The sequence below is a fragment of the Polyodon spathula genome, chromosome 9 (genome assembly GCF_017654505.1).
Source record: "Polyodon spathula isolate WHYD16114869_AA chromosome 9, ASM1765450v1, whole genome shotgun sequence".
NCBI lineage: Eukaryota > Metazoa > Chordata > Actinopteri > Acipenseriformes > Polyodontidae > Polyodon > Polyodon spathula.
The window spans coordinates 41,706,153-41,734,152 of NC_054542.1; the positions used below are offsets into that span (position 1 = coordinate 41,706,153).

The 28,000-nt window shown below is 37.3% G+C and overlaps 1 protein-coding gene across 1 annotated transcript; it reads right to left on the minus strand.

The window, feature by feature from the left end:
• Positions 1-625: 625 nt before the first annotated feature.
• LOC121320889 (vitamin K-dependent protein S-like) lies at positions 626-27,921 on the minus strand. Its single transcript, XM_041259650.1, has 15 exons — positions 27,517-27,921; positions 26,541-26,698; positions 25,376-25,400; positions 22,912-23,001; positions 22,094-22,216; positions 18,884-19,012; positions 12,889-13,017; positions 11,521-11,642; positions 11,097-11,215; positions 10,356-10,545; positions 9,393-9,557; positions 5,173-5,341; positions 3,782-3,927; positions 2,803-3,034; positions 626-2,052 (listed from the first exon to the last, which is right to left on the minus strand). Exons 1-15 carry the CDS (start codon positions 27,596-27,598, stop codon positions 1,913-1,915), a joined length of 2,019 nt encoding a protein of 672 aa, XP_041115584.1. The 5' UTR covers positions 27,599-27,921; the 3' UTR covers positions 626-1,912.
• Positions 27,922-28,000: the final 79 nt, after the last annotated feature.

Genomic DNA, 28,000 nt, shown 5'->3' on the forward strand with positions numbered 1-28,000 from the left:
AATCAATGAGTTTCTGCTATATTACAATTAAATTGAAGCCAGGTTGAAATAAAACGCATTTTAATTGGCTACATGATGTATGCAGAGGTACAGTCCTTGGTTTATTGTAATTGGCTATTCTAATTTCAAGGGATGCTAAAACTTCACAACTGGGACAGTGTAGCTGCTTGGTGAAGGTCAATTACAATAGATACCGATTCAGACTTTTTGTCGCCTTTGGGGATTGATAAATGCTCTAACCTGAGGACATACAAACACTACAGCTGCACCTTAGCTGAATCTAGTCTTTCGTGTTTGAGTGTTTAAAGTAGCCAAGTGAAGTAGAGGTTTGGTACTGTAAAGTTTCTGTGACTTTGTCACATTGGTACTTGACAGCTTTTCTTTTGGTCACTATTTCTGTGAAAATCTTCACATCACTCCATGTACTGTCACACTGAGAATTTCAATAACAAAGCATTGTAAAATGTATTAATGAACACTACTCTCATCACTGTGGTACCCAGTACAATATTTTGATAGCAGACACCTCCTTGCATATCTGTGGAACTATCCCATTGCGATGGGCTCGCTTGTTCAAATCTGTTAAAACTGCAAGTCTCGAGGTGGAAAACAGAACAAGACTTTATTTTTATATATACATTTTTATTTATTTATGTATTTTTTACAAAAAACTCAAAACATTTGTGTTACAAATCATCATCACGGTGCTAAACACACACAAGGTGAAAATGTGTAAAAGACATACAGTAAAACAGAGAAGTTACCAGTTTACAAGCATGACAGGCAAGCATTAATTCTATGTAATTCATTACACATACATGGTACATTCAGAAGTATTATGGTTTAACTCTCAACACTGCATGTCTCTATACAGGTCTAGGAGAGATTGCTACATCAAAGCAGGCTGACAGTAATCTTGTGTAAGCCCATATTTTTATGCCCTTTGTATTATTTTTTTCAGTACAAGACTCTTACAGTTATTAGAGTTAAGTATTACTCCACATGGCAGGACAGATAATTAAGCCTATAGCAATAGAAATATACTGCACTACATATTTGGTAATCAAATATGTTTAATCTTCTTGCTAACAAAAGTGGCTAGTCTAGTGTTTTATTAATTTTATTGTATTTGTATTGTTTTGTTGTTAATAAATTATACAAAAATTATTTATTTTACAAATATAGACCATGATGCAAAAACACTTTTCCTGTGTCATTTTCTTCAATAATAGTATCCTGAAAGTTGTAAATATAACCAAGCTGTCGATGTTTGTATGTTCATGCTCCTTTAAAACTCACTGCCCTTCTCTGCTCTGGAAGCTACTCCACGGTCTTAATAATTCTCCACAACAAAAAGATTTCACACAGATCGGAGGCCAAGTTTAAATGTCAATGCACAATTACTGTAACTCAATACATTCGGTTCTTATTCACTCAAGCGGTAGGGGGCTAAAATATGAATATAAGCTGTTACACTGCATCACAATTCAATTCTAAAACAATACAGTACACGATCTTACATTTTTATAACACGTTTTAATTGATAACACTTTCCTTTAACAGTGCACTAATTAAAACCCATAGTCTATACAGTTAATAAAACGCTGACCAATACATACAGTATCACACAGATAACATATCAGATAGTTGTTGTTTTTTTAATGTATGTATATGTATGAGTACTGTCCTAGTCTTTGATTTTAGATGCACTTTCACCAGGCTCAATAAAAAAGAAAAAAGAAGGCTACTTTGACATCCATTATTATTGTGGTACCTTGTACTAGGTATTATAGAAACCAGTACATTTCACTGGGAACCAGCGTATACACTTTTATCAAGAGTAACATGCTAAGCTGAACCACAAGTTTAAAAAAAAAAAAAAAAAAAAAGTCTGGGCCCAAACCAAATGCCTTTACAAGGGTGGGCAGGAATGGGATTTGATGTCATTGTGTTTGATGACGGCGTCATCGAAATCCAGCCGTTTACCATTGACCTCTATCTCAATGCAACCATTATAAAATGCTGACACCGGTGTGGCAGTAACGGGAACATCTGCAAAAAACAGACAGCAAAGGCATACGATAAAAATAAAGCCATGGCTATTAAAGCAACATGCAGCACCTCAGCTAAAAAACCCCAAGTGCAAACGGAAGGACTTGTGCTTGCCTGTAGGGATGTAACAATACACTAATGACACAATACTATACCTATCACAATACAATATATATCACGATACATGGGATCGTCCTGATTGGATACTTGCATGATGCATAATAAGATCAAATGGTCATGGTCACTATACAAACGATACATGCCTAGGTTAAGACAAAATGCATACTTACTTTTGCTTCTTCCAGTTCTTATTAAAAGTAGCTTCAAATGTAATAAATCATTTTTTAAATACATTTTCTTTACTCTTACAATTACAATCATCATCTCAATTTAAAGTAGTATTTACACATTTCCATACAAGTTGAATAGTCCTATTGTACAAAGTTCACAAAAGCAAACCAAAAAATAGTTAACACTTTTCTTAAAACATTCCAACTTTATCCAGGACCCTTTTTACACTATCCAAAAGCCAAGTGAATGGCCTCATGCACCCTACTACATAGTCTGTAACCAAATATATGGCTGATCAATGGCAGTTTCATAAAAACAAAAAAAGATGACAACATGAGAGGCAATTTTAGTTAGTAACTCGAGTATTTGCAACTGGACTTTGTAATTACTATCTTTATTCAACCACTGAAAAGAGATGAATGCATGTGTGTTCATTAGAACAAAGAAGACACGCTTTACCTGGGATCCCACCCACATAGGTGTCCACCTGTCCTTCCATAGCTGCGTCCACAATGGAGAGCTGCTTCTCCATTTTTGGGGGCTCTATGTAGTGCACCTCTCTGAAGGAGCTAGCTTTAATCTGGACCCCACTGCTCGACATCTCAAGCTCCACTTCCAGATGTCCTGGGTAACAAAGTCTAACAGACTTCAGCCGAGCCACTTTCACGTTCTCAATAAACACAGCTATTTCCTGGTGGAACAGAGAACAGTTATACAAGTTTTTAACAACATAGTGTACAGTACCTCCACAGCTGTAAAAATACAAGTTCACAGTATGATGAAAAAGATCACCATGCGCTACAGGCTTTGTATGCCATTATGTAACTGCCACATGTAAAGGGCAGCATTGTGTGATGCACTGCATTACAGATGCTGGCCCTTGTCAGTGACATGAAACTAAATGCCATTTGCAGATTGATTTAGACACTCACATGCAGTGTGCATGGTTGCTGGTTCACAGCCAGCCTGCTCTCTGTTCCACATACATATGGATGGACAGATGGATAGATAGAATATGATTCCTTCCCAGAATCAGATTCTCTAGATTCTACATTTAAATTATGGAGCTGCTATCCTTATATCAGCTTTTAAAAAAGTACCAAATAACAAAGAAACAAACTCTGTGATGAAGATAACTGGTGGCATTTGCCATTTTATGTAGTGTTTCAATGATTGCACAAAGTTCCCATAGTTTTTGTTATGCAGGACTATTTAAAAGTCATTACACACAGCTACTGTATGTTACTCCTGTTATACCAATATAAATCCACACCATCTCAGCAGTATCTACACGACAAAAGAAAGCCAAGAGTGATTTGTTCAGTATTCAAATTCATCAAGAGTTTCTATTTTTTTGGAACACTACTAGAAGGGTAAAGATGAGGTCAAACTCAACAGGCCTGAAAATACAAACCAGATGTATTAAGTGTAGGATTACCTGCTCGTTTGGGGTATCAGAGTCCACTACAGCAACAGAAAGTGGCACAGTCTCATCACTGCCTAAGGAAAAGATGACTCCTGTGCTTGTTGATGGACGAATGTTCAGTTTCAAACTCAGTGTCCAGTTCTTCCCATCTATGCTCTCTGTTCAAAAGAATACAAGAAAAAAAGTTTTAAATGACATTTAATAATAGCAAAATCAGCTATAAAATCTCCAATACTGACATAATGCAATGAAAATGTCACTTAGACTACTTTAAATACCTGAAATGCAAACACACAAAAGGTCTTCCGCTGCTGTTCACACCTGGTCTTCTATCAAGGTTAAACTACGACCTTTCTGCTTGCTGTGTGACATTAAGAACAGCTAACCACACTAATTAGTTCATACCCAGTAGAACAATCAAGCTGTGCATTTTTACAGAGTTACAGCTGTTACCTAGTCCACAGCTACCAACTTCCGAGTCTGTCAGCTAACAATGAAGATCTACTGTACAGCAACAGCCTTCTAATCCCTTGGTATTCCTCTGGCGTTATGTTTAAAGTATAAAGGGAAATAAATAAACAAACAAACAAACAAACAATCAAACAGTTTTGAGTACCCAATTTCCCAAATCAAGGGGGAAAAAAATTCCACCACAGCAATGCAATGTTGTGGTATAAAAATGAAATTAGTAAAATGAAAAATTATGTATCTAAAATGAAACTTTCATGCATGGAAGGTACCATTCACATGGGGAGTTCCACCTCCCAGTTTTACAAAGAAAAAAAAAAAAGCCTCTAGTTCCGTTTCTGATAGCAATCAGGGCTTCTGTATTTATCTTCTGTGTGTGACTCCTGGGCTGACTAGGCCCCAGTGCTTCTGGTACATGTTGCTATTATACTAGGTTACCAACAATGAAAACCTTGCATCATCCCTTTCTATAGTTTAAAGGCTGCCACAAACTGGACACGATGAAACAAAAAGAACACAGCCAATATAACAATTACTGATATGTGGAGTATTAAATGTTTGTAACAACGGTCATGCTTGTGTATATATGACATTACGATTTTTGTACAAGTCGTTTAGTGCATTTCCACAAAAATGAATAGTTGTAATCTACACATTTTATACAGTGGCTTTAATATAGAGGAAATACGGCAATGGCTATACATAAAATCCAGTTGGCATTTAGTTTTATCTGACACCAGTGCCATCAGTGTCACCTCTTGTGTGTAAGATTACTTTTACAGTAAAAGTATTGTGTCACCCCACAAGAAAATTGCATTGTGTTTGCATTGTGAAATCGGAACAAAACTAATAAAAAAAATGTATAGTCCTGGGACATTCAATAAAATTGTGTCAACACAAGGGCCATTTGTAAAGGGATAAGTATTTGTACTTACTGTAGTCTATCCTGAATTGGGCCATCCCAGAACCAGGGAAGTAGGAGCCCCTCTCCACTTCCACTAAGCAGTGCTTTCTCTCCTTCTCTTGAATGACTCCCTTCACTCCAGAAGCCCCCTGGTTCATCAGGTTCCAGGCACGAATACAGCCATCCAGACGCGGGTTAATCTGCACAAGGCAACCACAATTGAATGGTTAGTGCTGTCAGGCTTACTCACTCTTAGACACATCTTGTTTAACTAAGCTTGAAGCCTGAGATTTTACTGGATGTCTGTTCCATTATCTCATCACCATCACTCATCATTTTCAAACTTAAAAGTCTCAGTGTTTCTTTAGCTGAGAGTCCTGCTTTGTCAGAACAGATAACATCAGTGGAATAAATCCTTGAATATCAAGGCAAATCAGTCATAGCTAGAAGATATAACCATTGCTCTACCAAAGCAATGGTTATATTATCAGATGCAAGCTGCAATGTTCATTATGTTGTTTTTTTTTTGTTTTTTTTTTGTAAATCCCCAAATACAAAATGTAATGAAGACATTCCGCACAATCAGTGATGAACATTAGCAGTATGAAGATTAATTTTCTCTCATCTTTGTTGAGCCAAGCCTGCTCAGATCTCCTGTACAGCACCTCACTCACACCAAGCCTGCTGTGTGGAGATGACATCTTCTAATGTAAACAGAACCGCCAACCTGTTGTGAAATGTACATGTCTAGGAGTTGCACCTCTTGCATACAACTCTATCAAGAAAACTATACTGTACAGAATAATGTTACTGTGGCAGGGCAGGGCCCTGTTTGTAAATATTGTTGTGTGGTGTTTTGGTGGTGGTTGGCGGGGATGGGGTTAATTTCCTATACCTGCCAAAATACATGTGAGAATGTGGCTGGAGCTAATTGAATAATTGATAATTAGGCTCCAGCCACATGCTATTAAAGAGGAGAAAATCCTTTGTTTGGTGGAGGTGTTTTGGGGTGAATGTTTCTGTGTTGTGTGGTATGAAGTTCAGTGAAGGCTCTGCCCAGCCTGAACAGTTTTTTTTGTTTAATCCTTTTATTTTGGTTCTGTGAGCAGTGTTTGATTGATTTTTTTTATTTACTTTTTGTTGATTAAAACAGCTCAGCAGCGCTTTCACTGCAGTTTTACTGTCTCCGAGTCTCTGTCCTCCCAGCTATCCTGTCACAGTTACCTACTGCATACTGCTCACATCAAATATACAGTGGTTTGCAGAAATATTCACCCCCTACCAATAATGTCACATTTTGTTGAATTACAAATAATTTATGCACAGTTTTTCAAACAAACTTTGTGATTCAAAGCTGTAGTGGTTAAACTGAACAGTGTTATATTAGGAGGAGGTTAAATGTCAGCAAAAGTTGCAAAGAAAATTTACATTTTGTACATTTACTGGATGCGTAAGTATTCAGCCCCTTAAGTCAGTACTTTGTAGAAACACCTTTTGCAGCAATTACTGATATGAGTCTTTTTGGAAAGGTCTCTACTAGCCATTTTTGACAATTCTTTCAAGGAAAATTGCTCCAGTTCTGATAAGTTTGTTGGGGATCGTCGATGGACTGCAATCTTCAGGTCAAGTCTCGCCATAAATGTTTGATTGGATTCAAGTCAGGACTTTAATTCTCTTCTTGTTCAACCATTACGGTGTGGCTTTGGCTTTGTGCTTTGGGTCATTGTCCTGCTGAAATGTAAATTTCCTCGCCAGTTTCAGAGTCTTGGCTGACTCAAACAGGTTTTCCTCAAGGATTCGCCTCTACTTTGCACCATCCATTCTCCCCTCTATCCTGACAAGCTTCCCAGTCCCTGCTGAAGAGAAGCATCCCCATAACATGATGCTACCACCACTATGCTTGACAATTGTGATGGTGTTGACTAGGTGTTGTGCAGTGTTGGGCTTGCACCAGACACAACTCTTGGAATTTAGACTGAAAAGATAAATTTTTGTCTGACCACAAAACCGCAGTATCACCTACATACTTTTTCACAAACTCCATAGTGCTTTAAGACGTGGCTTTTTGAGTAATGGCTTCGTTATTGCCACCCGTCCATACAGGCCAGCTTTGTGTAGGGACCAGCTTATTGTTGATGTGTGAACACTGACTCCAATCTCAGACACAGAACTTTGCAGATCTCTCAAGGTCATTGTTGGCTTCAGTTACATCCCGAACCAGTTTCCTGTTTGCCCAGCTGCTCAGTTTGGGAGGGTAGTGTCTGGGTGGTCTGATGCATCTTCCACTTCTTAATGAAGGACTTCACTGTGCTGAGAGGGATAATCAGCGCCTTTGAAATTTTCTTGTACCCTTCTCCAGCTCTGTGCCTCTCTACCACTTTATTCCCGACTTGTTTTGAAAGCTAATTTGTATTCATGGTTGCTTTGTTAGATCACTATCTGAGTTGCAGCTTGAAAGTCTTTATTTACCTGAGGGAAATTATCTACAAGTTAAACCACTTTGAGTACACACAGACTGAAACCATTTCACTAATTTTGTGACCTTTCAAACAAATCATTTGCACCCGAGCTGATTTAGGGCTGCAGTAGCAAAGGGGTTGAATACTTATGCAACTGAGATTAATCTGCTTTTCTCTGTACATCTTACTTATTTATATTCTATATGCATTTTTTAACTTTATCAATGTGGATTAGTTTGTGTAGATTCTGCATGTAAAGACTTATTTGAAAGCGTCATGGAGTACACTCAGGTGCCAACAAAATGAGAGAACTTTGCAGGGGGGTGAATTCTTCTGCAAACCACTGTATATGGTGCAACCTATATATAACACACAGAAATTATCCCAATATTTGTTAAGGATGCACGAAATATCTGCAGATTTTCTCCATAACTATTAAACACTCAATGATGCTGAACTTTGAAATTCAAAAAGAAACTTCAATTCAATGACAAATGTTTGTAGTAGAACTTTTTTCAATGTCTTCGAGTGGTTATGACAAAACCACTATTCCTCACTTTTATTTATAGATTGAAAAACAACCATAATGTCAGTCTGTGGATGAATACCAAAGCAGGAAAAATATTCACTTATCAACAAAAGAGCCGAATCTGGTTTAATTTGAACTGAATGTTTAATCCTTCACATACATCGGAAAGGTTTAAAAATAACTTTTTTATTTATACAGATATATATTTCAATTTATATATATATATATATATATATATATATATATATATATATATATATATATATATATATATATATATATATATATATATGTTTGATTGAAAAAAAAAAAACAAACAAAGTAATTCCTGTTTATTTTTATCATAAATTATTTAAAAGGTACAAGGGGCACATGTGTTCCTCTCCAATGCATTTTAAGAAGAAACCATTTGAACAACTGCTCAATTCCTTGTGTACCTTAAGGGGTTAATGTAAAGAAATGAAGGAGATTGAAATATTCTGTATTTTGCTATTTCGATGGAGTTTAGAGTGCAAGGCCCTACAACCTCTGTTTCTCTCCAATAAAAAAGTAGGGAAACTGGTTCTCTGCTGGAAAAAAAAGGATTTAGCTAACCTTCAGATCAGCAGACAAGCTAGAAGAATGACTCACTTGACATTGAAGCCCTTCAAATTTGTAAGAACCAAAAGGATTTAAAAAAACAACATGATTTTCATAGAAAGATAAAGTAGGTGGGGCTGGTTGATTTCAAAGTTCACTGTGTCACATGATTGTAACATTAATGTTGTTAAAGCTGACACCCTGGGATCCTTCAAGAAGCTGCTTGATGAGATTTTGGGATCAAGAAGCTACTAACAACCAAACGAGCAAGATGGGCCGAATGGCCTCCTCTCGTTTGTAAACTTTCTTATGTTCTTATGTTCTAATGGAATTAAAAAGGCAATTCAGTCCTCATGCTTAGGATACTTGCGTCTAGACAAGCTCAAAGCATGCTCAATGTGAAAAAGCTATTCAGATGTAATTTGAAGCTACATGCCCTGAAAATGTATTAGCTTGGTGTTACAAACCATCAAAAACAAAGCATTTATTTTCTTGAAAGAAAATCTAGTTCCTCCAGAAGTCCTGTAAAATTTACTTAATAATGGAAAAAAAAAGAACAACGAAGATGTGAGAGTCAACTGCAATAGCACATTCTTAATATGCAAATCACAAAACCTTGCGCTGATCCAGTACTGAATCGGTCTATACAGTAGGCGTACCAGGCTGGATCCTCAGTGTACTTACCAATTTACCAAGGCTGTTCACCGGGCGCGGTAACCCTGCAATGTAAAGCTTAGTCTCCAGGATTCCATCAATGGGACAGAACAGACTCTCAGGGCTGCTAATGCTCATCACAGCTTCGGTGGCTATTTTAACAGTGATGCTTTTCTCCAGCTCCTCCACGGAGATCTGTGGCAGACCAAAAGTCAAGGAAGTGATGCACGAGTATCTCATTTACAGCACACAGACACAGTCAAACTCCCAAAACCAAACGACTGCAGAGTCAAATCAACCTCATGAAATCCTCAAGAGGACAGTGCTGAATCTCCTCAAAGTAAAAACAGGATTTTGGTCCGGTTTCCAATCTGGTTGCAATGTCGCCTTCTTTTTAAATAAAGTTTTTCACTTTATCACTGCATTTAGCTTACAGTTATGTGTTTATTTAAAACACCCATTTTCCGTGTTTCCTGATTTTTTCAAAAGTACCCTACAGTACAACTAATTAAAAAACAAAATATCATCAGATATTGTTTCCTTCATTTTTGGCTGCTACAGATGTTTTCTGAAAACACAAGAGGCTCATTTCAAATCTAATTTGACCTGGCTCCCAAGTTTACCACAATAAAAGCAAAGCAAAGTGTACTAAAGAACAGTGAAAACATGATAAAGCATAGGTAAGCATTGTAAAAAATAGCAAGGCACAGTAAAGCATATTAATAAACATGCCAAACAAGGGCAGATTACGGTAAATCAATAGTGTAACCATGAGAAAAGCATGGGCAAACTGCAAAAATACTGCGCCGAAATGACACGGTAAACTTTCAGAAGGGCCTCAAAACTTCTGTGATGGGTTTGTGATGTGGGTACTAGGGGGAAGATAATCCATCTTATTTTACCACAGCCATATATGAAGACCGATAAAATGTATTCAGTCTTAATTCATTTAGGCTTTTTTTTTTTTTTTTTTAATATATATGCTCAACTTACATGATGCCATTGGCCATTATTAATGGCTTTCCCGCCACTGGTGATCTTCACTGAACGCTCATTCTTATACTGGATCTCAATCTTCCCATCCCTGAGCCCCACCATGAACCAGGAGGAGTTCTGGGTTGACTCAGCATACAGTATGACACCCTCTGGGTCGAACGTTCGGAGATCAAATTCTGCTGCAAATCTGTAAGTCAGGAGAGTGAAGAATACAAGCTCTCATACAATGGTCTTCCACTAAAGGCATGCAGTCAGTAGCCCGCCAGACTGTACGTCTTAGGTAGTGGAGGAGCCAAAACAGTTCACATAACTGAGGAGCTCTGGAAAGGAAGTCAGACAGCACTTAACCTCAGCAACACAATCTGAAATGTACGCTGATCTCGACTGGCAAGTCAGTGAATCCAGTGGCTGATCAATGTACACTTTCCAGGAAGAGGAGTCTGCCAAAGGTAGAGCTTTGAGGAGATGCTTATAAAACCAAGTTACCCTAAGCCAGTCACGGTTTCTTATTTTATGTGACTATGTGTTTACTTAGTGTTATCCCCTCACATTTAATCTATGTAAAAACATAAGGTTCTACGGCATACTGCACCAAAAAATTCCTAACAAGGGAGGACAAATGTTTGATTGAAAAAAGTAATTCCTGTTTATTTTTATCATAAATTATTGTCACATTAGACCCATGGCAACACAAGGTAAAATACATAAATAAAATATAATAAAATGACTAACGCTTACTTAGTTATTTTGGGCAACCTGAAGCGCAGATAAACCACAGGCAAGGCCACAAACTGCTCTCCCAGGTACAGCATCTCAGAGCTCCTTGTTGTTTTCAGAGGAATGCATATAGGAATAGGCTGGTAAAACAAAGATTAATATAGACTTGCACAGTAACATCTTACCAGTCACTCTCTGGAAATACTATGGCAAACATATATCTATATATCTATATCTATATATATATATATATATATATATATATATATATATATATATATATATATATATATATATATATATATATATATATATATATATATATACCATATATATATATATATATATATATATAATATATTTCAACCAGCCTATAGTTTCTGCAAAGTCAAATAACTTTTCTGTAAAGATAAACAGATAATAAAGTGAATATACTGTACTGTACCTCACAGGACTTCATGTCTTTTGCCAGCTTCATGCCTCTCGTCCCATTGCAATAGCAGGAATAGCTTCCACGGCTGTTGACACAGCTCTCCTCACAGATATTCTCCTCACATTCATTAATGTCTGTTCAGAAACATTTAGACAGGTCTGATAACATCATGCAATGACAGATGCACAAGGCTGGAAATATATATACACAGTATATATATGAAAGAAAGAGACTAAAGACTGCTTAGGGGGACTAAAATTGAAGCTTCAGACACAAGTTACATAGAATATATTTTTGGGGAATTTCAGCTGCCAGTATTATATTTATTACCAAAGGTAATCCCAAGTTACCAATGGTAACTTGTTATGTTAAATAATTCAATTTGCTTTGTTGTGAGATGCAGGTGGTGACCGCGTCCCATGTAAAAAATAAATAAATAAATAAATAAATAAGCTGCGTTTTTAAAATTCACACAATCCAAATATCTTGAACACAGAAAAGAAGTTAGCAGAAAGAGAACAGATTTTTAAAGGTTATCAAAACAAAAATTAGGAAGCTCTTTATTCTCTCTTGAGTGTGTGGAATAGACACTGCTGTACAAGAGACAGTCACTCTCTGGAAATACTATGGCAGAGATTATCCATTTCTCTTCCTTAACATTTCTTATGCTTTTAATTCAGAGGGGCAAAAGCTACAGCCTGGCACCGCAGTGTCTCTAAACAGCGATAGACATTTGCTAACCTGCTGATAAAAAAACAACATTATAGTCTTTCGTCAACTTCAGCAGTACTATTCATTTTCACTCTTCCAAGAAGACAGAAGGAACCTAAGACAGCCTGGTATGAGAGCTATTTAAGAATCTACTGGGACAAGACTGCCCTCTGACGTGTACTTGTACAGCATATAACAATTACCAGTACACAATATAGTATGGTATTCAAACAGCAGGTAGCTACTGAAAATGAGGCTTATTACATATACATACATTTCATTTGTATATAATTTTCTGCTTCAGTTATCACAAGTGATTTAATTACTGTAAAGCTCCCCTGTGGCCATAAAGGGGTTCTCAAGCATTCCCTTTGGCACCTTTTGGCACCTTTATTCCTCAGACAACTCTGACAGGAAGTCTTCCCTTCAGGTTCAGCTGGTACACCAGAGTGTAACCATTCACTGGTCCCCCCTGCAACACTCCAGTGGATGGAAAAAGATACCCACATTTGTTCTTTGTGGTATTTCTTATTGATGTATTTCTTACTAAGACGACAAATACTTTAGTTAAGCTATTTCAAGTTGCTCTAAAATCCGCTGACATATTTAGAAGTACTTCAGCACAAGCAGAAATATTCCTTTGAAAGGCCCTGTGTAGGAACAACTTACCCTCGCAGGTCTGTGATGTGAAGTTGTACCTGTATCCTTCCTTGGCACAAGCACACCTGTAATTTCCAGGTGTGTTGACACAGCTGGCAGAGCCACAGATGGACGGGTACATCACACACTCATTGATATCTGTTGAAGGCAAGGGAAACGGTTTGGGGTTTCTCAGACATTCAACAAGGGTATTACAACCAGTTGGATGTAGCACGATGGAACACAACTTGCAAACAGGCAGATTTGTATGGAGTTTAGTTATAAGGTACCACATGTAAGAACATTCTTCAATATAACCAAATATCCTGAATTGTCAGTTCTTTGGTTCGTCTTAGCCCCTTCTGGATATTGTGAAGATATGTTAACAGCTCACTCTTAGATCACATGATAAGGGGCTGCTGGTTATTCCTAGGGTGAATACAAATAACATGGGAGGAATGCTCTGCCTTCTCTCAGCGAAGCTGGGACTGTTTTTAAGTCAAGATTTACAAAATAGCTTTTCTATTTTGGTGTTCCTAATTTACAATTACAAAATCAAATTTACCTTTACAATCAAAACTGCATTTTCTTTGTCCTTTTTTTCAATTCTAATGTTATTACATTTTAGTTTTAGACTTTTACTTGTTTTATTTCTACAAACTAGCTGTATTACAAGTGTGTGAAGCACTCTGGCAAACTTGTGATAAAAGGTGCTATAGAAATGTGAATTGTTGTTCATGTTGTTGAATGTTATCAGCGACTATTAAAGGGTTAGGAATGACAACATCCACTACAGCAGTAAACTGTATGAAACAGGTCATAGCTGAATTATGAGGTGTGACATATTTACCTGTGCAATAGGCCTATAGTTCTGCTGCTAACTTGAAAATAGAATTGTTTTTTGTTGTATAATTCTGAATCAAAGGCTATAAACTTTGACCTAAAACCTACTCACAAGGGACACTGCCTACATTCCGTTCACTGTAAAAAATGTCTGTGAAATCGGAAAGTATGAATAAATGTATTGTGAAGAACAGTTCAATTCTATGCTTAATACTAATTATACATACACATACACAAAACAGATAAAATAAAACAAAAAGGTAAATGACTGCACATTCAGGGCCCGATTGATATAACATGGTAAAACACAAGTGCAAAGGGAAAAGTGCTTTACGTATGCGCAGGATTGCAAGGTTCCCTGGTGGAAACTCGTTAGCATGACCAATGAAGAAAAAGTGGAATGCAGAAGCGTAACTAGCCATACAGCACAAGTCCATTTATTGGAACAGTTCTAACATTAAAAAATTGCTTAACAGGCCTATAAAAATGGGTACCTGTAAAAAAAAAACAAAAAAAAAAACACGGATATAGCTATTAACATCTAAACAGAGTGCCCACATTTGCATAATTGTAGCAGGACTGCGTATACAAAGCTCTATGTACAGAGATTGTGGGCAATGAATGCACAGCTTTGTGGGCTGCTGCATACATTCTTATGAATTGAGTTATTTCTTAATCTAATGCATCATTCCAAAGGCTGATGGAATGGAAAAAGTACCATTTATATTTGCTTAAATAAGAGTATACCCATTGGCACCTTTATTCCTCAGACAACTCTGACAGGAAGTCTGGAAAATCTTCATCCTAAAAAAAACAAAAAACATTTGGGAAGCCAGAACCCCTGCTGTGGCTCCTGGCTTGAAAACAGATCTTGTTTACACCTTGCACTGTAAAAGTGATTGCAGGAAGATAAAAAAAAAAAAAAAACCTGTAAATTCATAGACTGAACGTCTACTGATATGTGCGCTGTACCAAAACTGTCCCAAATAGTCATACTGCCCTCTGGTGGACGATGGAGATGGTTCAGTTTAGTAAAATTAGCACGAGCGTTGCTCGGTTTGCTAACTCTTAGAAAATCTATATTCTTGTGAATTTGTGAATTTACAAACATTGAAAATGTAGTATATTAAAAGCCTTACTTAATCACTGAAAAGTAATACCCGTACTCCTTCGAATTTAAGACGCACTTTTAAAACAATTTTTTCCTTCTCAAAAATAGCCTGCGTCTTAAATTCGAGTACAATATAGTGATGCGTGTATTAAAATCAACAACAAAAGACTGGACTACCCGAGTACACGAGCACCAATGTGACTTATTGCCAAGAAAAGAAGAACAAAAATTTAGTTTATTTATTTAATGGTTTATTTTTTCCTCAAATTGAGGGCGGGAAATTTGGGCTGCATCTTAAATTCGAAGGAATACGGTAATTTATTATTGAGAAAATGGTTTAAATTCAATTAATTGAAATGCTAAAGAATTTGTTATTCTGTTAACTCAGGAAAAGTTATTTTGCAGGTGTATTTTAATTGAATGCATGTTAAATGTTGCACAACTTTGAAAGAACTGAGGTGATATGTATCGAAGGGCTGTCGTAATCCTGCTTGCAAAAGGGCCAATCATTAAAGTTATGATGGGAAATATGCTAATTAGACCTAGTCTGTGATTGGTTAATTTGATTATGTCCTGCCTAGTTCCAAAGTTTACATAATCTTGTGCAACACACAATGAAGTGTGTTTGTGCATTTCAACAACACTTCGGCCTTTCCAGAGACATTAAATGAACAAATTATCTCTTTAATGAACAAAAAGACTTTCCATAACTGATGCTATTTCAACAACTGGTTTCCTGGAAATCAGATTAAGAGAAATGTTTTAAACTAAAGTTCTTTATTAATATGCTCGAGTTAACTTCAAACTGCTGCTGTTCTGACCTGCAATTCTTAAACCACCTTGTAACACACACGTTACCATCATGTGCGATTTTGTTGCACTGTGGGATATTGTAACACATGGAGAAGAAGCCATCTTGCCTTTCTTCAAATCTCATGTCTACGGAGCCCAGCTCGGATCTCAAATTTAAAAGGAATGCTTTTAAACAGACGGAGAAAGCCACATAACTCTTCATTCGACACTTTCTTCACAAATAAGGACCGGTCACTAAACAACTTATGAAATTCAGATTGTAGGATTAATGCTGTTTAAATTGTGTATCATGTAATGATATTACCCTATACATGCTGAATTCTAGGTCTGATAAAATATAACTGCATTTTAAATTATTACAATCGTCCTAATTCTTTTTGTTACTTAAAATAAAATAAAAAGTATTTTTTACTTACTTGACAAGCTCTGTCTTATTTTGGAATGTTAAACAAGCAGTGATATACAATAACACTGAACTGAGCCAAAGTTAAATATTGTCTCAAATATTAGGTCATATTTCAAACGAATCCAATTTAAAGCCAGAACTGTATTATTACTGTAGAATAAATATTCATACGTAAAGTAAAACCTTTGACTCCACTTAAATATGAATATGGTTTTATGGCAAAAGAGTAGTTCATAATTGTGGTAAAACCCTAGATAATTTATAGTAAAATATTCGTCACGCATAACTGAGATGGTATCCACATCAATGTATGCGTAGCTCAAGACAGCGTAATGATTTGTGCTTACAATAACTTTATCATAAATGGACACTTTACATTTCAACTACATGGATATTATTTGTATGCAACAGCTTTACAAAAGTCATTAATGTCTAACAGAGTCACCTTCAATATGCTGAATCTGCCGACAGGAATTCATATGGAAAACCCTTCAACGCAGTTTTAAGTACTATCCTTGTGTTCCAGGGGTTATTATTTCACAACATTAGTTCTAAAAATCAGGTGAAAATTTTTGCCCTAGCGTTAGACGTTTGGCCTGTGATTAAAACTGGGCCCTCAAAGCCTTATTTTAAAAATCCATCAGTACAAGCCAAGCACTTTTTTTGTCTCAGCCACACTGCCCATTAGCAAGTACAAACTACTCATATATGGCTATTCTGAACACTGTTGAAAAGATGTTGTTTTCCGTGCCAATTTATTTCTAGGAAGTGAATGTTTCTCCAGCTACTTAATGTGAAACCCAGAACATTACGTAACTAACTTTAGTTATTTCTAGGAAGCAACCTCATTTACTAGAAGTGGAGAGGAGATTAGCAGCTGCAGTGTTCAGCAGTTTGTATTTCATGAACAAATGAGCTACCGAGGTTAAAAAAACAAAGCGAATGCAATCTTATTGTCAGGGCTTGACCCAGATATCAAAGTACACTCTAAAGCATGATTTGCATGGGACTAAAAAGCAGGTGTCCTGTGAGCTGGTCAAAACAGGGGACGTCGAGTCACCTCCCAGACGTGGATTCGTTTTCATCAACGAAAGTTGGTAAATTCTAAATGAAATGCAAATGTTGTGGCCAGAGAAGTCACTTTTCTGCATGATTTGCATACAGTGAACCGGGTGTAAATAACTCATTTCACTGTAGCTTCTTTTCCAAAGTCTAGAACAACCACTTTGTCCCTTGAGTGCACTGTTAATTAAAGCATACATTTTTTTTTTTAAAAAGAGTCAGCAATTATGTTTTGTATTTTCACACATCCACAATTTGGGTTGCACAATCGTTGTTTTTTACTGAACTGGAGAATCTCAGGTCGTACCAATTCTAATAGTATATTATGGTTTACTGTGAAGGCTTGAGGCGAATACCCCAGAAATGCTATATTAATTGTAACATAACAGTGACATGGTTGATTTGCACGGGTGTAAAAAGACACAGGGCGGCAGTTTGAAATTGTGAAAAGGTGCCGATGTCCTGTTATTAAATAAATTAATAAAATCAGAGGACCTCTGAGAAAATGATCTGGGATAAAAAAAAATGGACTGTTTGCACAGGAAAAAATGTCACTGGTGTCAGTAAAAATTCCCAAACCACCTGTTTATGTGGTGATTCCTGTGAGAACAGTAGATGGAATAATACTGATACTAATAATGTACTGGAGTTGTCTGCACTGTTAATGCATGTTCCTTTTTACAGCCGTCTGGACTTTAACAACGCTGTGAAGCAAGCCACTTGCACAATAGAAACAGGCTCTCCTTCTGCAAAGTAGTAAACTAAATGAACGTTCCCCAAAACCTGTCCTGTACATGCTTTCTACTGAATACAGAAACTGGGAAAATGTGCCTTTACAGCAAAACTTTGAAACATCTTAGTCTTAAACAATAATCTGTGGAGAAGTCACATTCCAGCACTCCCAATAACTCTTCCTTTTCCTATCTTAAGAGAAAGCTCTGCAGTAAATCACATGTCTAGGAAGAACATGCATCCCACAACATATAGTAATAACTCTAATATAAGCTGCTTTTTGCAGTAGTGTAAGTAGGAGGTGCACTAGGGTTTCTGACCACAATATACATGAGGATGCGCGTCTTAAAAATCTCACTGTGTTCTGTATTAGAAGTCACGTCCCCCTTTGAACCTTTTAGCAGCAACTACACTTATAATTTCACTGTGTAGATCTCACACTCATAATGCCAACGACAAAGAATTATACATGTTTAAACCACAACAGGTTCTCTAAAAACAGGGCATTAATATCAGTCTGGTTTTTATTTAAAGGCCCCAAATCAAGCAAGTGAAAAATGTTGCGATACACGCTTATGCTAAATGATTTTATTCTCTAATACAATGCTGTTTTTAAAATCGCAACAGTTGTCCTGAATGAAGAAAGAAATACTGAAATAAAAGCTCTTCTTACTACCACCCGGAGCATGTAATAACAGTTAAAACAAAACTAGCAAGCGGAGCTTTTATTTGAAAGTGGAACAGGGAAATGACGTTCAGGTCCAGACTTCTGCGTTTGAGATGAGTTTCTACAAGGTTTATGCGGTAGTATCTGTATAGCAGTGTAAACATGAGACTGAAAAGAAAAACAACACAACTATGCACCTGTATGTGAAAGAGAAGAATCAACAACAATACAAGATGTGTACATACAAGAAAAATACATGACGGAAGACTGGATAGGAGAAACACAAAGGAACACCAAGTGCTGTGCTTCTGGTAGATCTGCTTGGGTGCACAGAGTAGTTTGAATGTATTAATTACTGTACACCTACTGTGTCGTACAGCAATCGTCTTACCTGTGCAGGTCAGCTTGTCGGTTAGCAGGTAGTAGCCAGGCTCACAGAGGCAGCGGAAGCCCCCAGGATAATTAGAACATTTCTGGCTACATGTTGCAAGCTCTTCTGGGTCCTCGCATTCATTTATATCTAAACAAAAACGAAAAATGTTAATTTTCAGAGGACTTGGTTCACATTAAAGAAAGCTCCATCAACACTGAGAATTACCTATAAAAGTGAATCACTACAACAGAACTGCAAACCCAGTACTGCTATGGTTACTCTGATGTTAATTCCAGCTGTTAGGGATAATAAAGGCTAAACTAACATTTATAATATGTAATACGTCGCTAGCATTTTTATTTTTGGTAACTTTAATACATAACAAAGTTAATATTTCACAAAGTCCATACATATCTTCTTAATATATAAAGAAGAAAGTACGTCTATCTGTCTGTTCCTTTATGCATTAGGACCCTGCAGGAGCCAGTGCAACCAAACTTTGCATGGCCTCCTCTTTCGTCCAGGGGAAGGATGAGGACTGTGTTTGGATTCAAATTACTTTATTTAGTAACCCCATTGCTGGATCACTAGAGCAGCCATGCATCTCAAATTAAAGAAACCCACAAAACCAAAAAATGAATAAAAACAAAAAAATTTAAAAACCCCAAAAACAAAAAAAAAAAAATAAAGTAAAAAAAAAAAAAAAAGGGAAAGGTGTCCAAGCCCATTCTGCGACACCCAAGATCGTTAACTTATAGGAAACCATAAGGCTACCGTTCCCCAATTTGTCACACATGAAATATTGAATTTCCCTGGGCAACAGCAGGTACTTCCACTAGTGTGTGTGTGTGTGTGTGTGTGTACATTATATATACACACACACACACACACACACAGTCTAACTTCACTATAACGAACCCCCTTTAACAATCCAAGCAGCAAGAACCGTTTTTTTCAATGGAAATTAGCCCTATTAGAACTTTTACAAAATCTACCCGGATAAATGATCTCAGTAGTGACTGACACTCAACTTTCTCCAGTGTGACTGTGTTATTCTCTCAGTGAAAACAAAGAAGGTTAATTCATAGATAAGGCTGATTCATAGTTAACCTGTTTTAGTGCGAATCATGTGTGATGTATGCAACCATTGCAATCTTCACACAAACTGTAACCATGTCAAAAGGCGTGAGGCGGTAACAAGACTGAAACAGCGTGCACTGAGAATAGCATGAAAAATATGAAGCAATCTACGCTGGATATGTTTTCCAACAGAAAGGGCCTGCAATTACTATATTCAGCATGTAAGTGTACTTTATTTTTTTCATTTCTTTACTGTTTTCTTTTAAATATACAGTTTAAATGTTGATCAATGTGAAGTTGTCTTGAAAGAACTACTGCATACTGTATAAAGATGTTCAATTCAATTTGGGCATTTCTTCACTATTCTGATACAGCAAATTGCCAGAACCCTATTATAGTGAACAACCTGATATAACAAACATTTCACTGGGTCCCAGGGGGGTTCTTTATAATTAAGTTAGCCTGTATATATACAGTGCCTGTAGTAAGCATTCACCCCCCTTGGATGTTTTCACAGTTTGTTGTGTTACACCCTGAAATTTTGATGCATTTAAATGGGATTTTTCTTCCTTTGATTTACACAATCTAATCTACTTTGAAGAGACAAGAGGATTTTTATTGTTAAACAGTTAATGAAAAAAAAAAAAAACTGAAAGTATTGGTTAGGTAAGTATTCACCCCCTTGAATCAATACTTAGTAGAACCACCTTTGGCAGCAATTACAGCTGTCAGTCTTATTCACCCATTCTTCTGGGCAAAATTGTTCAAACTCTGTCAAATTGGACAGGGATCGTTGGTGGACAGCAATCTTCAAGTCTTGCCACAGATTCTCAATTGGATTCAAGTCCGGGCTTTGACTGGGCCACTGTACGACATTCACTTTGTTGTTTTTAAGCCACTCCAGTTTCGCTTTGGCCATGTGATGTGCTGTGTTGGGTTTGCGCCAGACATAACGCTTTGCATTTAGGCCAAATAGCTCAATTTTTGTTTCATCGGACCACAGAATCTTTTGCCACATCTTTTCAGTCTCCCACATACATTTTTGCAAATTCCAAGAGGGATTTTACATGGGTTTTTTTCAGAAATGCTTCCTTCTTGCCACTCTTCCATAAAGGCCAGATTTGTGGACTACCTCAGCTATTGTTGACACATGGACAGTTTCTCCAATCTCAGCCGTGGAACACTGTAGGTCTTTCAGAGTTGTAATTGGCCTCTTGGTGGCTTCTCTGACCAATGCCCTTCTTACCCGGCTGCTCAGTTTGGGAGGACGGCCTGCTCTAAGCAGATTCTGGGTGGTGCTGTATACCTTCCACTTCTTAATGATCGACTTGACTGTGCTCCAAGGGATATTCAATGCCTTTGAAATCTTTTTATACCCCTTCCCTGATCTGTGCCTTTCCACAACTTTATCCCAGAGTTGTTTTGAAAGCTCCTTGGTCTTCATGGTAGTATCTTTGCTTTGAATGCACTACCCAACTGTGGAACCTTACAGAGACAGGTGTGTATAATCTGAAATCATGTGAACCACTTGTATTGAACACAGATGGACTCCATTTAACTTATTGTGTGAATTCTGAAGGCAGTTGGTTGCACCTGAGCTTATTTAGGAGTGTCATAGCAAAGGGGGTGATACTTATCTAATGAAGACTTTTCAGGTTTTTATTTTTAATCGATTTGTTTTTTCACCACCCCCCCCTCCCATTTTTTCACGCATTGAAAGTGTTGGGTAGGTTGTGTAAATCAAAGGATTTACACTGAAAACGTCCAAGGGGGTGAATATTTCCTATAGGCACTGTATATTGTAATTGGAACAGCTGTACAAAGCTGGTATAGATTGTGAAGATTTGTTTTACAAGAGTGTATTTATGTATTGAAGAATTTCACATTTAAAGTAATCACAAAACTTTGTGATTCTTTTAGGTCAAACAGTTGAACAAAACATTCCATAAAAGAAATTAAGTTTTATGAGATATGGCCACCATTACCACAAGCAAAACCTCCAAGGCTCTCGGGAGTTCTACTGGGTCACCCAGAAACACCTACAATGTGAAACACAGTCACAGAGATATTCACGGAGCACCTAAGTCAGCAGGCCTGGACACTTCTGCAGGGAGTCATACAGAGAACACAAGGGGCTAGAAGACAAACCTTCTTCACATCTTTCTCCATGCCATCCAGGTTTGCAGATGCATTCATACCTGCCTTTCCCATCCACGCATTTCTCATAACCACCTCTGTTGCAAGGGAGGGGAGAACACTGGTTGCTGATATCTAAGAAAAAATAATTATTTTAAAATGCATTAAAAACATAGAACATGAAACATGTTTCAATTCTTCAGTTTCAGAGTGACCCAGTTAGAAATGCTAGGAGCTGTCAATACAATCCTGACATTAAGCTGGTTAGTTGGATATCTGTGGCTGCTTACTCAAAGCGCCTCATTCATTCACTTGCGAAAATAAAATCCATTGTGGTTTTTGTAAAATATCATGATATACAGGTGACCTGCTAGACAGGCACATTCTGAAATGAGACATTGTGGCAACAGTACTGAATTATACAGACTATTTGTCACTCAAGAAGTACATGACAGCAGCTGTGTGGCATCATGATACAGAGGTCATGTATCAGGATACATGACATGAACTCACAAAACTGCACATTCAGAAATTCACCCCTCTACTGTACGTGATATCACATAGGTGAGTCCTGGGCTCTTGGCTCTACAGGGTAACCAGCCTAATATGAAATGCCTCACTGGTGCGGTAAAAGGCTGAAGTGCAGGGATGGAAAGAAGACTCATTGCACAGCACTTTGATCCATTCCTTTAATAAGACACACCTGAGCTTATTACCTATACACTGTGGCTAATCAACCTGGACCGGGTGAGCCCACTATGCAATAGGAGTCTTATTTCCATTCTCGAAGTGCGTTCAGATGCATTCACGTAAAGATGAAATGCACTTACCCGTAACACAGGATCTCAGGGTAGCCGGAGCCTCTGAACTCAGCGACAAGGGGCTGTTTAATATTCCCACGCGGTGTGAGCTGAGACAAGCTGCCCAACAAACACAATCCAAACTAGTTAGTTCAGCAACCGGGTTCAAGCACTAGATTAGTCAGCTTCTTTTTATTTGAAAGGTGCGTCATCCAAGCTGGAATCTAACAAATACCACAGGTAATCTAAGGCAGTGGTTCTCAACCCTGGGGACCCACTGTTCTCCTGGTTTTTGTTCCAACCGAGCTCTCAATTACTTAATTGAACTGATAATTTGCTTAATTTGACTTTGATTATCTTACAAAATGCTGGAGAATTCAATATAGTTCCTTATATAACCTGATATTTAACTTGAACTTTCCAACTCTCTTAAAATAAGTGAAAAGCTCTGATTAGTTCCATTAAGGGTTCAATTAAGTAACTGCGAGCTCGGCTGGAACAAAAACCACCAGAATAGTAGGTCCCCAGGACCAGGGTTGAGAACCACAGACTTAAGGAACGCTGCCTCCCTGAAAAGTCTCCAAGACACAGCAGAAGCTGTCTGACTCACAGGACTTGAAGACGACCGCAGTTACAATGGCTGGCTTCAGCTGAACCCCGAACAGGACATGCATTAACAGTTTCAAAGTCTTGTATGACTAAATGAATGGTATAGCGTCTAGCATGGGAGTGGCAGCCATTAGTGCAGACAAGATTGACTCAGGGAGAGGTAGACAGGCAGGCTGCCCATTCTCATTGCTGTAAGGAACTCACCATGGCAACCAGCGTCTGAGAAGTTCCATAGGCCCTGCTGAACTGACTATTAGGCTTTGTCACGATTACACATGAGTGTGTAAAATAAGTGCACGTGGCAATAGCTTAAAATGCAGGAAGCTAATAAAAGTCTGACATGTACAGCTTCTAGTTCCACCTTGGTGTTAGGTGATTTTGAATGTTAATATATTTGAATATTGTAACTTTGGTTTGACATTGCCCTCAATCAAGCTACACCTATAAAAGGTCACCAGTCTGTACGCTTCACCCAGCTGCAGCATATTTAACTTGTTTCCCTGACACTGTGCAGTTTTTAAAGTAAGACATGTTATTGAAAAATCTTTTACTGCACTAGGTTAAAGAAAGTTCCCAGTTTGCTTGCCATGTCTTTCACTGCTTTTCTTCCTTGGTTATTTAACCATAACTTTGTCTTCTGGGTCAAAGCATGTTATTGGAGGTCAGTCAACAGGGGAAACAGCTGATTGGTTACTGACAGGATAGAAGCCAGTGAAGGGGTGGGGACAAGCATGATGAGTAGAAGTACCAGATATCATGTTTTTAAATGAAAATACGTGTCTGCTAAAGCATGTGTTTCTTTCAGAACTGCACATTTAAGACCTATATAATGAATGGAGCTGCAAGGTGGAGAACATGTATGTTAGCTGCAATTACTTTAAACAGGAGAGGTAAGAGAGGCCAGAGGTAATACTGGAAACAGGCAGCTGCAGAAGTTTAGGGGTTTAAAAATAACCATGCCATTACCAACAGAACACAGTAATTCAATTTACTGGGTCCTAGAACAGTGAAACACTGTGTGCCACACAAATGAATGGGAGAGTGGCTTCAGCAGCACATACCAGCCTTGTTTTAAAACCTGCTGACAATTCTATATGATTGACCTGCTGACAATTCTATAAGTACATTTCTCCACATATAGTTGTAGATGCTCATAGTACTGTATTATAATAATTATCCAAATCAATACATTAAATAAATATATCAGTCAATTAATCAATCAATAAATAAAATAAAATGGCCCAACTTCCAATTAATCTAAGCCAAAAGCACTGTGCTTAACTAAACTGTAAACCAACTATAAAAAATAAAATTAATTTTAATATTGAGTCCCTTGTTTCATGCATAATAATAATAATAATAAACTGTGTACTAAACATGCAACCTCCCTGGTTTGCCCCTGCAGTACTAGGTATGAGCTGTCAGATATAAATGCATATTGTGCAATTCACTTACAATGGGAGGTCAGTATGGTAAATATGTCCATATTGGTACATGTGCCTGCATTACATTATTGCTTAACAAATTGTCGAGTCCCTACTCTTTGAAATACAGCTCATTACCGGTGCAGCCTGTGCTGGAGCAGGTCTAATTGCAAGAATAGGATGACATGCGGGTTGTTATTCTGGCTGCAGTTCACAGGAAATTTGCTTTTTTTTTTTTTTTTTTTTTACATTACTCTCCATGATGAATGGAGAGCAATGCTGGATAAACAAAGCTATTAGCATAAGTGATTACTGTAACTAACAGGATTACTAAGAAATGAACTACAGCAGCCTGACATCAAAATGTCCCAGATTAATGAAGTGTTTACTCACATCCTCGTTTTTCACTTGAGATACAGTAAATACTGAAAGGCTGTACAAAGCAGATGCGTCATACTTACCAACATACTTGGGATAGAAGTACTCCTGGGTAAAAAGACAAACAGAATTAGCTTTCAGAAAACATACTATATAAAATGGCATTGTATTACTCTGCACGTAACATACTTAAAGTACAATATGCAACGATCTACTGTACGTTGTACACTTTAATAAAAACTCTCCAATCTTTTTTCTCCGAATATAGTTTAGTCTTCCAGCTGTTAAGTCTATAACCACTACTGTTTGATCACAGTACACGGAAAAGTAACATTTAGACCTATTAAATGGATTAAAATCATTGATTAGATGACACACACACACACACATATATATATATATATATATATATATATATATAGATAGATAGATATATATATATATTATACATATATATATATATATATATATATATATATATATATATATATATATATATATATATATATATATATATATATATATATATATATATATATATATATATATATATATATATATATATACACACACACACACATACATATATATATATATATATATATATATATATATATATATATATATATATATATATATATATATATGCTAAAAGTAGTTTATATACACTGCAGAAATACAATTCTCTCCATGCAGTGCTCCCTCATTATAAGGATCTTTATACTGTGGAACAGGTTATAAGGTGGTAGCACAGTTCTCAATTGCCCTTTATTGCCATTACACTAGCACTTGCATGCTCAATGCGGAGCACATATTGCAAAGCCTCTTCCCTACAGCTCCTGACTGCATTGCTTTAAAAGGAGGGCATTGTATTTAATTTATTTACCATCACTATTTATTTTTCCCAGTCATATAATCTTGACATGTCTATTTTACTTTAAATTAGACATGCAGGTACTCAATTCCTGTGCTTTAGGTCAGATTCACTCCAATGGTATAGCAGCAATCAGTCCATGTGCATAGCAGTGTGATCCAGAGTTTAGTATAGCTGTGTCTAACTAACCCCAACCTGGAATGGCTCAAAGTGCTATGCAACGGAGATCTTATTTCCAACTTTGTTTTGCGGTTCATTATTAAAGGACATCGCTTTGGTGTCGGTCGAAATAAAAATACAAAGATATCAGATCCTTAAAGCTACATCAATGGGGCTGTTTGAAGCATTGGCTTGAACCCTTAGGGGATGCTTACGGTCTCCAAGTCATTCTCAAAGACTTCCCTGGCTTCCTCCTTGTTGCACAGCTCCTCGATACACTCCCTCTCCAGATTCCCTTTCTTGCTTTCTTCAAATAAAGAGTTGGCTCTTCGCCTTCTTGTCAGGAACTGAGACGCATGTCTCTGTGACAAGACTTGTGTACGAAAAAAAGGAAAAAGCATTATAATCATACATTATTCAATAAGCTTTTCAAAAACACACAGCTGGATCGCATTAGATCACTTTGCAGCACAGATAAATCCTGTTGGATTGCATCAATCAACTGTCTATTTGTAGGGGGTAATCATGGCATCACCCCTAAAAACAAGTGTTTGATGCAATCCACGGTTTTTCCACAGTGCTGTAAAATGGTCTAATAAAATCCAGCTGAGGTTTAGGGGTTACAGATTTATGAAACTGACCATTCATCAAGTAGAAAAACGTTTTAGCTAGTGCCTTGATCAGTATAATTGACGAGGGCACCACCAAAAACATTTGTCTGCTTCACAAAATGTCCTATAAACTGCAATGAAAGTCAATAAAGTACTAACCGATTGCATCAATATAATGTCAGTCTGAACTTTGCACCGCACAGCAAAAACTAGAGTAATTGCACTTGTCTTTTAGCAGACACTAAAAGCTGTGCATAACAATGTTAATCGGGAAGTTTTAGAATGTTGCATTCTGAACTTTTTACGAATACGTTTATAGCTTCTTCAGAAATAATGTCCAAAAGGAATTACTAAACCCGTTACTTCACGTTACTTCACAAGCAACACAGTGTAAAGTGCAAAACAGCATTGAAACAGTTTATACAGATGCAGCAACTACTGTATTCTTTCAAAAGTTATTACAATATTTTAAACTGAAACTCCTATGAGAGAAGTTAAACATAACGTGGTTATGCTCGACACAAATAATTTGTAAAATCACTCGAAACTTAAAGTAGTTTCATTTTAACTTCTTACTTACATTGGTGCGTTTCGCAAAAAGCAAGCGACAAAATGAAGAGACACCCCACAGAATCAGGGAACAGCGTCTTTCTTCTCCACATTATTAGTCACCAAAAGAAAGCAACCAAGTGTTGCAGGTAAAGTAGGCCTCGGGTTTAGTTTGGTAGACTCGGTTAATTGTTTCACTCTATTGGTATTTTGTCTCAGAAAATGATTTTCTCTTGTTAGGAGATTGGGAAACATGCAGGAACTGGACTCGCAACAGGAACAATTTGGGGGGGGGGGGGCTGCGGGCGCCAGACCTCAGCAAGCAGTCAGCACGCCCTGCGCACTGTCCTAGACTTCAACCACAGGCAGCAGCCAATGCGTTCCTGGAAGCGGTATAGCTGGAGAACAAATCTGGGTATCGCCACCTTGTTAAAACCAGTCGTTGAGCAGGCAGCGTTTACTGAAACCACAACACCCCCATTGATGCAAATCGACTCCTAGTTGCAATCCTGAAG

What these genes read in the sequence shown, in the direction of transcription:
- LOC121320889 (XM_041259650.1), bottom strand. Translation starts at nt 27,598, where the DNA reads ATGTGGAGAAGAAAGACGCTGTTCCCTGATTCTGTGGGGTGTCTCTTC. An exon ending in CTTCTATCCCAAGTATGTTG is followed by an intron (nt 23,002 to 25,375) that starts GTAAGTATGACG and finishes TTTGTTGGGCAG; the next exon opens with CTTGTCTCAGCTCACACCGC. An exon ending in AAGACATGAAGTCCTGTGAG is followed by an intron (nt 11,216 to 11,520) that starts GTACAGTACAGT and finishes TTGTTTTACCAG; the next exon opens with CCTATTCCTATATGCATTCC.